This window comes from Branchiostoma floridae, chromosome 6, assembly GCF_000003815.2.
Source record: "Branchiostoma floridae strain S238N-H82 chromosome 6, Bfl_VNyyK, whole genome shotgun sequence".
Taxonomy (NCBI): Eukaryota; Metazoa; Chordata; class Leptocardii; order Amphioxiformes; family Branchiostomatidae; genus Branchiostoma; species Branchiostoma floridae.
In genome coordinates, this window is record NC_049984.1 from 22,837,460 (window position 1) to 22,848,646 (window position 11,187).

The following is an 11,187-nucleotide window of genomic DNA, read 5'->3' on the forward strand; positions in this document are numbered from 1 at the left end:
ACTAAATGAGTGAATGACAGTAATCTTTTTAAATGAGTGAATAGGAATGTGAATGAATATCAGCAAATAAATGAATGAGAATGAGTGACTGAGTGTATGAGTGAGCATGTGAGTGGGTGTATGTTATTGAGTGTGTGAGTGCAAGTTAGTGAGTGATGGTGACTGAGCAAGTGAGTGATTGAGTGTGAGACACCAAGCTAATACTAGTCCTTATGTAAATTGTAACCATTGGAAATATTGTCACCAACATATCAGAAAACAAGTCAATTGTATAACTTTTGTTACCACTACCGTACAGTACTAGTATACTATCGTTTTTTACTTACTTCTTTCAGCTCATGTGTGATCCACTCCGCAGCAATATCAGCAAGCACTTTGTGTGTTAAGGAGCGGGACGCAAGAATCGCACTGAAGGTGTCCAGTGTAGCATCTCGCTTGGACCTTTCTTCCTCCTTCTCTGATATCTCCTGCTTCTGTTCCTCAAGAAGTTCATTCTTTCCACCAAGACTGTTGTCTTCTTTACTCGAAGACTTATCTACATCTTCATCCTGATTGTCTTCCCTTTCTGTAAGACTGTCTTCTGTCCTGTCTTCTTCTGTAGCATCTTCTTCTTGGGAAGCCGATCCCTTTTTGTCAAGTTTTTTATCTTCGATAAGTATTGGGCATTCTGAGTCTTGTACCTCAGTTTCTGACCTGATGCCGCTAAAGACTGATTGTCCTTCGTTAGTTAATTCGTTCGTTATCTCATCCTGATTGAACATCAAGCCATCACCACTTGCGCTAAAGCTGAAATTACTTCCTTCAAAGTCTTCGTCAGTAGCTGTGTCATATAGATGGAGTTCCGGGGTGTCTCTCCCGTCATTTTCAAACTCATCTACGAAAGAATTCAGCCCTATACTGTCAAAGGCGTCCGAGTCGAACGTTTCGGAAAAATCAGGTCCTTGGTATATATCGTATGGCTGGAGTTCAGGCGGCCCTTCGGAAGGGTCAAGTTCGTCAGTTTCCATGGCTTCGCAGGTGTTTGGTAAAAGTTCACAGGCGTTTGGCAAAGGTACTTCTGTCTTTGTACCCGGCACTGTGCTTGGTTCGTCCGTTCTGCTCCCGTTAGAACAAACCGTTTCAGGGTCAAGGTTAGGAGGAGCGTCCTTTTGACCTTCAGACTGTGTGACGCTCATTGTGCCGACCTCTGTTTCTTCCTTGTCTTCAGCGTTACCCATGTTGGTGATCACCTATTGATGTAGAAATCAGCTCCTCTCTATCTGGACTAGAAGTTGGAAGATGCACCCATGTCAGAATCTGAAGAAAGGTAAGATTGCATCAGAACATTATCATCAATTTGAAAGGTAGCCGTTGCAAGCAAATAGCATGTCTACCTTCAGATAGCCTACTCTAACAAACTTCTTCTCTGTTGAGTCTTACTCTAACACATTCATATATGTGATGACCAGCCCCTCCAACTCTGTCCTGCCACTTGCTACTTTATATTATAATATAACTGTTAGCTACTTTACCAGTAACCATGATGGTGACAAGCAACTGGTCATTGACCTTTTTTGTTTGGAGAAGAAGAGAAAGAAGAAACAGCAAAAACAGTATGTTTCCCTTCCTTGACAGTAAACATAATCAAACCTTCAATAGCACACAAAGCTTTGTTTTGTTTCCAAACAATAAAGAATTTAATCTTAGAAAACAACTTTTTTTCAATCACAAATAAACTTTAAACCTCATAGGTAGTATCCACTAAAACTGTAGGTATTTGAGAAAAACAACAAAGATACAACCGAAGCATTAGGAATAGATTTGACATATAAAAGTGAAAAGGAGTCTAATTTCCAGTGAAAGTTTGTTGTAGAACCACTTGACTATCAATTACGACACCTCTGTAATGCCAGAACACCTGTTGAATATTCATCAGCAAAGAGAAAGTGATAAAAGCGTGTTGGTATCAAATTACCGTTGCATTTGCAACAATAAAACTGAGTTTTATGAGCTTTTGCTTTGTCTCCAAGCCATTTCAGTATGACACAAAAGTCTAAATCCATGTTTTCCATTAGTCTAATTGGAAATGCTTGCTAATCTCTTTTCCACATGGCTAGGATAATGTAAACAATGATATATTACGTTATTAAGGCGCATAAATACCATCTGTGCTGACAAGGCCATTCGCCCAACCAGCTTCTCATCAATATTGACGTCACGAGGCCACCAATGTGTATGCAAATTACCATGCCCATATTTGGAAGTCAGTGACTGCCTAATATCCAACAGGAGGCCTTCCTGAGACGCCATATTGGCTAAATTTAGGAAATGATTTTGGTGGACAAAAGCCTTCTTTTTGATCACCTAGAACACTTTCCCGCTCATATTCTAACAATTTAGGGCGATATATGGCTAATAAACAAACCCGATCACGGTGTGGGTTGTTTCTTTGTCGTCTGCTTATCCGTCAATCACTCCCTCCTTTATCCACAGGACGTCCCAGACAAAAACCGACCGATTTCTAGGATTATTCTACGACTCGTTAGAAAGACCACAAGATGGCCTAAAGCTGTGATAGCTGAAAGAGATACTGGTTATTTTTCCAGCGCGTACGTACCGGTTTTGTGGCCACCAAAACACCGACAGCCGACACCACAATCGCGACGAACACAAAATTTGCGCCATCTTCCCTTCTAGCCAGGTCATCGGTCACGTGGCCAAGAAAACTGACGTCATCAGATCTATCCACTCAAACAGGGGGTGATAATCTCAAATCATTTTTGATAACTTTCAACAAAATTAGTAATACCCCCAAATAATTCAATTTATAAAATTATCACAGGAAGTTATGACCTAATTTATCAATAAAATTCCATTAAGTTCAAATTTTGTTGTGTGAATTAAACTTTCAATAGTGTCTTCTCCTCATAAATGATAGACTCGTCCATTGTAATATCAGCCGGTGCATGTGAGACTTGACATAGGACATGTGGACACCGTCCAACACAGTCTGAATGCTTTCTGACTCTGTTGTCTTCCTGTTGAGAACATTTAGAAGCTTTATCGCTCCAGTAAGGAGGAAACCCTCGGACTATCAGCTGACGCAAGATTGTGGTCAGAAAACTCAGGGAGATACAGCTGACATGGCTTCAAGTTTTGCCCCTCCCACCCCGAAACCCGAACTTTTGGTTCTCGATGTCGGTAAGCAAAATGTTTGTAGATTATCTTGCTTGTACATTCTAGAGTGACTTTGTAACAAAGATTACGTGAAGTATGAAGGTTGACAATTGTTCTGGCACACACACACACATGTGCACACATACAAACAAACAAACACACACACACACACACACACACACTTATATAACTTATACATATGCACACAGACCTCGACCAAACATGTACACTAACACTTACACACACACACACACACACATGCACACACACACACAATACTCAAATACATGCATAACAATTTACGCACACAGGTACAATGTGTTCACACAGACACATGCACAAACATATATACGCAAATATGCTCACGGACATACACGCTCAACATACACACACACACACATGCACACACACACAAACATACAAACATACAATTGCACAGTCACATAACGTTACATGTGCATTTACACACATTCTGATTTGATTAATTTTGAACAGCTATGATGTTGACAGTAACAGTAAGTGAAATTCATGCTTTACAATTGTCACATTATGATTATCAATATTCATATCACTTGTTTTCAGACTGGACGTTATGGCCCTTCCACACTGACATGGACGTTTCACCCCCCTTCAAGAAAGACAGGTAAAATTCCAATCAATCATCTTTGCTGCTAATGTTAGCACTTTTTTATCTTCTTCAATGTAGCACCCATTGAATATTAACGTTGATCACCGATTGTCACATACACTGATACTGTTAGCGACTATTGTATTTTCTCAAAGTACACACTTTTGAACTTTTCAAAAAGTTGCTGCAAGTTGGATTGAAACTGACATAGCTGTATACTTGTATCTTGATTATCGGTCATATGATCACACATGTTCGCACATGTTTACACACGGCGGGGTTATACCGCCCCTTTCGGAGTGACAGACCCTTTCGCTGGCTGATTACAAAACAGGGATGCGCCAGGTCTCCCGTCCGGGTGAATGATGTAATTCACCATGTGTCTGATACGAGACAAAGGTTTGCCAGGCCTCCATCCGGGTGATTTGAAGTGAATCACCAACTCCAGACGGAAGGATTTGCACCATTGCACACCGCACCATCGCACGTGTGGGGTTCTTAAATGTGCCTGGGGTGTGGCTCTCCCCAGTCACGGGACCTCCATTTAACGTCCTATCCGAGGGACGGCCCTAGCTGAAGCTAGGTACTCATTTTCACCTGAGTAAAGTGAGGAAAGCCGTGTAAAGTGCCTTTCCCTAGGGCACAAGATCGGTGACACGCGGCCGGATTCGAACCCGACACCTCCCAGTCCCGAGGCAAACACACTGCCAGTGCACCACGCGGTAGTACTTTGTATCTTGATTGTACGCAAGTCAAGCACTATAGTGTGCCCTGAGTTTAAGTTTTTGTTTGTACCTACAGCAGTGGTGAAGTGAGGGACAGCAGAGGGAAGACCATCCAACCCTTTCCTGATGTACCCAGGATACTGGACTGGCTGAAGGGGAATGGGTACACTCTGGCCTTAGCTTCCAGGTAAATGTAATCAGAAAAACACACTTACAATAGGCCGATCCTCCCTGTCCATCACAATTAGCATTTCAACCAATGGGAGGTTGGCAATCATAGGTATAACCAATGAGAGAGTGGCTACACGTCCATCATGTATTTGCATGTTATGCTTTTGTTTTGTATTTCTACATTTTGACGGAGGTGAGTGGAGCTATGGGATCGGTCTATTACATATGGAAAAAAAAAAACATTTTTAGATGGAGTTTTTGTGGTAGTTTAAAGTCGGTATCAGGAAACTGTATGGTGTGTAGTCAGAATAGAAATGTTGAGCAAGACAAATACGTATCAGAATAAGGCCCCGTTCATGATACAAAAAACGAAACGGTTCTATCGGTTACTATCGGTTAGGCCAGCTGAAACGGATAAGTTTTGTCATCATGGACGGTCCGAAACGGATCTGAAGCGATAGGAAACGGTTTGTTCGGAACCTCCTCGCGAGGTAGTATTGAAACGGTTTCTTCCTTATCCGGAATTGCGAATTTGTATCATGAACGCAAAAGCGGCGCGATCCGTTTTACATCCAGGCATGTGCGTTTATATTTGGTGGCGCCACGGGGAAAAAGTACAATTTTTGATCTGTCATTCGCGTGTTTCGGCCGCGTTTTCAATCGTAAAATTCGTTTTTATTATCGGGCCGCCTCCTGGTAGACTGAGCAGCCAGCAGTCCTGATATCGCAGGTTAATGTGTCAGGAGATCCAGTGGAAATATCATAGCATGGCATATATCGGGACCACAATGTTTTCAGAGCCATTTCCAGGGTCAAAACAGAACTCAGCTTCGAATTCAGTAAGACATTGGTAAGATTTCGATCAGAGACCAATAATCTGACAAAGAAATACAAGTTTCGGCAAGATCACAACAACCTCAGGGGTCAGAGGTCGCATTACCATTCATTACCATGCCTTTTCAAGGAACTGAAACGGTTTGCAAGTTTGCATCGTGAACGCAAAATACAAACCGTTTCCTGTCGTTTGCTGTCGGATTTCCAGGCCTAACCGATAGAACCGTTTCATTTTTTGTATCATGAACGGGGCCTAATTGTAAATGGTGAACATTCACATTTTTTGATCCCGCACAAAACAAGCATGTGTGCTGTTGTGTATTGTGTTATCAGTGTGCTTCATGTCGGGATATATAGGAACATGTCATACTGCAATTCTATAACAATCTGCCAGGAGGCACAACCACACGCATCTAAAAGGTCGTACTACTTTTTCCGCCTCCCAAATGAGACTGGACACTTTTTTCAAGCATCCAGACTGTACTGCTCTTTCCGGCAACCTTTGTTATATTTCAGCCATACATAGTATGGTGAAATATATTGTATTCGTAATGTTTCTTTCTTCTTTCTCCTGTCAAATCTTCAAAGTGATTCATCTCCGCCGTTCCTGGACCGAATGACTTGAAATTTGGCACAGGGGTAGAGTGGGCCAATACCTTGATGCTTTTTTCTCAGTTTTTTCATATCTGCCTCTAAAATGATTTTATTGAGATTTTTTGGTCAATTTTAGACCAAAACTGTATATTTTGGCCCCTGTACCCTGGTATTACAACCAAATGAGCTGAAATTTGACAGAGATGTGCCTTGATAATGCCCCCATATAAATTCGATAACACTTTTGGTGTACAGTACAACAAAATGCTTATTTTTGCGATTTTTTGACCAATTTTTGACCAAAAAAGGACACTTTTGGCCCCTGTACCCTGGTATTACAACCAAATGAGCTGAAATTTGACAGAGATGTGCCTTGATAATGCCCTCATATAAATTCAATAACACTTTTGGTGTACAGTACAACAAAATGCTTATTTTTGCGATTTTTTTACCAATTTTTGACCAAAAAAGGACACTTTTGGCTCCTGTACCTTGGTATTGCAACCAAATGAGCTGAAATTTGACAGAGATGTGCCTTGATAATGCCCCCATATAAATTCGATAACACTTTTGGTGTACAGTACAACAAAATGCTTATTTTTGCGATTTTTTGACCAATTTTTGACCAAAAAAGGACACTTTTGGCCCCTGTACCCTGGTATTACAACCAAATGAGCTGAAATTTGACAGAGATGTGCCTTGATAATGCCCTCATATAAATTCAATAACACTTTTGGTGTACAGTGCAACAAAATGCTTATTTTTGCGATTTTTGGCCAATTTTTGACCAAAAAAGGACACTTTTGGCTCCTGTACCCTGGTATTACAATTAAATGACCTGAAATTTGGTATAAATAGGCATTAGATACTTGGTAACAAGATTCAAGTAAAATTTTTGACATAAACGACTTTAAAATGATTAATTTTGGCACTTTTCTGAGGGGAAATTTGTTTTCTTTTGGCCTCCTGACGTGACCTTCCGTGACCCCGCACAGAGCCACACCTGTGCGTGTCAGCCGGAGAGTTAATTGAATCAAAGACCTAGCCAATCAGCGAAGAGGAGGCCAAAGGCTAATTAATATTCATAAGCGGGGCCTCATGATCCCGTATATAGCAGTGTTCCCGCCAAGGGGAGCGAAGCCCGCCTAAGGCTCTCGCATTTTAGACTATTCAGAAGGCTTTATATTGTATCAGTTCTTAGGGGCATATCTATGATAATCGCAGCAGTCACTTAACTTCTCTTCAGGAGTTTAGCGTAACACTATTTCAGGTCAAACCGTCAAAGGCAACTAAAAACAAACTTTAACGTTACTGAGTTCAACAGTACTTATAACTTGTTATCCGAAGTTGAAACGCTAGCGATGGTATTTTCGCTGCGCTGTTAGCTCCGTGCGACTGTTGTTGACGGTCTTATAACGGTATATTTTGCACCCCTGTACCCTGGTATGAGTAACATTTGGTATAGATAGGCATAAGATAGTTGGTAAAATGATCCAAGTAAAATTTTTGGCATAAAGTACTGTAAAAGGCTTAATTACAGCACTTTTTTTGGGGGAAATTGGTTTTCTTTCGTTCTCCATGCCATGACCTTTCGGACATTCACCCCACAGAGCCGACATCTGCACCTGCGTCTAGCCGGCAGGAAGAGTTAATTCAATTAATGGTTCAGCCAATCAGCGAAGAGGAAAGCGAAGGCTAATTAATATTCATAAGCGGGACCACACAATACGTTAACTTGAAGACTCAGGCCGTACAGACTTCTCGCCAGGATTTTTTCAAAGCGTCGGACAGGGGTCCGGGGGCCGCCAAATGTCCCTGGCGGGGTCCAGGGGCAGGGCCACTGTGGGGGGGGGACCCAGGTGGAAGAAGCCTCCCCGGAAGCTCTTGCATTTTAGACTATTGAGAAGGCTTCTTTTATCATTTTTTTAAGGGCCATATCTACGTAGCAGTCACTTACTTCTCTTCAGCAGTTTGACTTTAAAATATTTCGGGTCAAAGCTTCAAAGACAACTAAAACCTCATAAACAACAAACTTTACTTAGCTCAACAGTGTACAAAAATATTGTACGGGTTGCCATCCTTAGTTGAAGCGCTTATTTATAGCGTTAGTATCTTCGCTGCGCCGTTAGCCGCCGTGCGACTTTTGTTGACGGTCTGATATCCCTACGTCGCCGCCTCGCTGATATTCCCACGGACATGTTTCAAGAAAAATACCCAGCAAAAAACGCTGTTCTGCGTCAAATTCTATTCTATAAAACATGTGGGACTCAGTGTTACAGTCTAAATATTTTGTAGAAGCACCGCTGTAGGAAAGAAGGTCCAAGCAATGTAAAACATCACGTAGCATGAAGTTCGCTGTCAACTGGCACACAGCACATGACTGTTTGAAACTCTAAGTCTAATCAACAGCCGTGTTTGATTGATAGCCTGCGGTCCTTTGATGAAGTCGGCGAAAGGTGCGTTAGTTAGAAAATCTGCGTTTAGTTTTGATACGTAATTATAAGTTAGACAGTGGCGAGAATGATTATTTTCTCATCAATATTTCTCTTCAGAATTATTTGAACTTAATTGTACATCTAAACAATTGGCTTACCTGTGCAATGTTTATATGATTAATGATCAGTGTACTGAAATCATGTGTAACGTATGGCTTGGCTCCTAGTCAATAGATCAGCATTTTCTCTATAGTGACCACCTGTCTATAGTGGCCACATTTCCTAGTGCTGTTGTTGTTTGACATAAACTTTGAACATTTAAATTGTAAGTAACTTTAAACTGCCAGAGTTTCAGCCCAATAAAACACTCTCAGCGCCAGGGTATGAACAGACTGACCAGACAGACGAAAATAAATCCTCGAACAAGGTTCAATCGTATCTTCCGGGTCTGACAGGAAGTTGTTAAACTAAAATAAGAATAGGCTCGATGGCTGATTGCATACAAAGTAAAACAGTTTAACAGTTTTACAGCTTGAAGAAAACAAACGCTCCTACAGTACCTGCACCTGCTTGATAATTATTAAATCGTATGCCCTACTTGAATAAAAAAAGTTCACTGCAATAATAAATGTACCCACATCACAAGGAGCTTGTACTTTTTTAAACTTACACCTAGTTATCGTACAGAAAACTGTTAATGACATTACATGAAGTCATTCAACAATTTTCAGTCATGATGAAAATTTTCTGAATGGAAGGTGTGATTATTGTCATTTTCTGAAAAATAGAAGCAAGCTCTGTTTTTACCTGGAATCAATTCACAATACCAGTCCACTTTGGGGGATAATGTACTGTTAAGAGGATGTTCCATTTTTGCGCAGGGGTGATTTGGAACAGTCCAATGTTGCGTGGGAAGGGGTATGGCTGAAATATGCTGTATTTGCTCTTAAGCAAATATCGGCCTTTCTAGTTTCAATTGCAAACTTAACTGAATTTACAGTACTAAATCAAAATGGATCATCAATTCTGACTGATTTTATTGTTGTTATATTTCAGCCATACATAGTATGGTGAAATATATTGTATTCGTAATGTTTCTTTCTTTCTTTCTTTCTCCTGTCAAATCTTCAAATTGATTCATCTCCGCCATTCCTGGACCGAATGACCTAAAATTTGGCACAAGGGTAGAGTGGGCCAATAACTTGATGCTTTTTTCTCATTTTTGTCATATCTGCCTCTTGAATGATTTTATTGAGGTTTAAAGGTCACGTTTTGACCAAAACGGTATATTTTGGCCCCCTGTACCCTGGTCTTACAATGGAATGGCCTGAAATTTGGTATAGATAGGCATTAGATAGTTGGTAAAATGATCCAAGTAAAATTTTTGTCCTAAACTACTTTGAAATGCTTAATTTCAGCACTTTTTTTAGGTGAAATTGGTTTTCTTTCGGCCTCCTGCCTTGAACTCCAGTGACCCCACACACCTGCGGCAGCCTGCGCTTTGGGGAGAGTTAATTGAATTTAAAGAGCCAGCCAATCAGCGCCAAGAAGGCGAATGCTAATTAATATTCATAAGCTGGCTTCCAATGCCGTATATACAGACAGAAACACATGCATATTACAGCATTACAGTGGCCATATGTCACCCTGTGCCCGGTTTAAAATTGTAGTTTGCAAGGATTTGGAGTTCAGACAGGGTCATTTTGAGTGGTAGCAGACGGTACGCGTGCATTGAACGTTAGAATACAAGTCTTTGTCGTTGAATTAACCAATATTCCGCATGACGATATCCATCATTTTTGACAGAGTTGACTTTGGAAGGGGTTAGTCCTTGGGGTAGTTGAGACAATCGAGAAAATGTAAACGCGGGAAAATTGGCCAGTTTGCGTTTAGTTTTGATACGTAGGTTTGACAGTGGCGAAAATGATTATTTTCTCATCAATATTTCTCGTCATAATCATTTAAACTGTAAATCTAAACAATTGACTTACATGTGCAATTTTTAAATGAATAAAGATCAGTGGGTACTAAAATTATGTGTAACTTATTGCTCTTTGTCAATAGATCAGCATTTTTCTATAGTGGCCATATGTCTATAGTGGCAACATTTCTATCACTGTACTACTGGAAAGAAAAGTGATGTATTTTTTCCCGAGCAAATGTAGGTACTTCTAGTGTTGTTGTCGTTTTTATTACGTAAACTTTGTACATTCAAATTGTAAGTAACTTTAAACTGCCAGAGTTTTAGCCCAATAAAACACTCCCAGTACCAGGGTATCACCGCTGACCCCCGAAAAGAAACCCTCGAACAAGGTAGAAACTCCTGTCCTCCGGGTCTCGCACGCTACGAGCAGGAACTTATAACACTAACACAAGAAGATTACGCCCGATGGCTGTTGCATACAAAGTAAAACAATTTAATAGTGGTATGCAGGAGGATATACTTAGCAAAGAAGGAAATGAAATATATAGATAAAGCCACATCAAGTTAAGTTGTTGGTCCTGGAATTTTTCAGAAAAGAAATGAAGCGAAAGACCGACAAATTCTTTAAAAATTCGAGACGTTTCCGTTTATGCAATGGCTCATTTAAGTTTTAAGTTTTCAGCTTGAAAAAAAAAGAACACAAAACAAACAACACTACTA

General features: G+C 40.5%; 2 protein-coding genes across 3 annotated transcripts in view; one reads left to right on the plus strand and one right to left on the minus strand.

Moving 5' to 3' along the window:
* LOC118417137 (mucin-5AC-like) overlaps nucleotides 1–2,741 on the minus strand; it is an 18,118-nt gene extending 15,377 nt beyond the window's left edge. Inside the window, exons 1-2 of the mRNA XM_035822543.1 lie at nucleotides 2,597–2,741; nucleotides 327–1,296 (exon numbers count right to left, since the gene is read on the minus strand). Of these exons, the coding sequence (XP_035678436.1) occupies nucleotides 327–1,217 (891 nt within the window). The 5' untranslated portion in view covers nucleotides 1,218–1,296; nucleotides 2,597–2,741. The remainder of the gene's footprint in view (nucleotides 1–326; nucleotides 1,297–2,596) is intronic.
* Nucleotides 2,742–2,918: 177 nt separating this feature from the next.
* The window catches only part of LOC118417141 (magnesium-dependent phosphatase 1-like), an 11,765-nt gene continuing 3,496 nt past the window's right edge, over nucleotides 2,919–11,187 (plus strand). Inside the window, exons 1-3 of one of the 2 annotated variants that reach the window (XM_035822547.1) lie at nucleotides 2,919–3,180; nucleotides 3,739–3,799; nucleotides 4,589–4,696. In XM_035822547.1, the coding sequence (XP_035678440.1) occupies nucleotides 2,994–3,180; nucleotides 3,739–3,799; nucleotides 4,589–4,696 (356 nt within the window). In that variant the 5' untranslated portion in view covers nucleotides 2,919–2,993. Of the gene's footprint in view, nucleotides 3,181–3,738; nucleotides 3,800–4,585; nucleotides 4,697–11,187 lie in introns of both variants that reach the window. The other variant, XM_035822546.1, reaches the window with a different exon arrangement.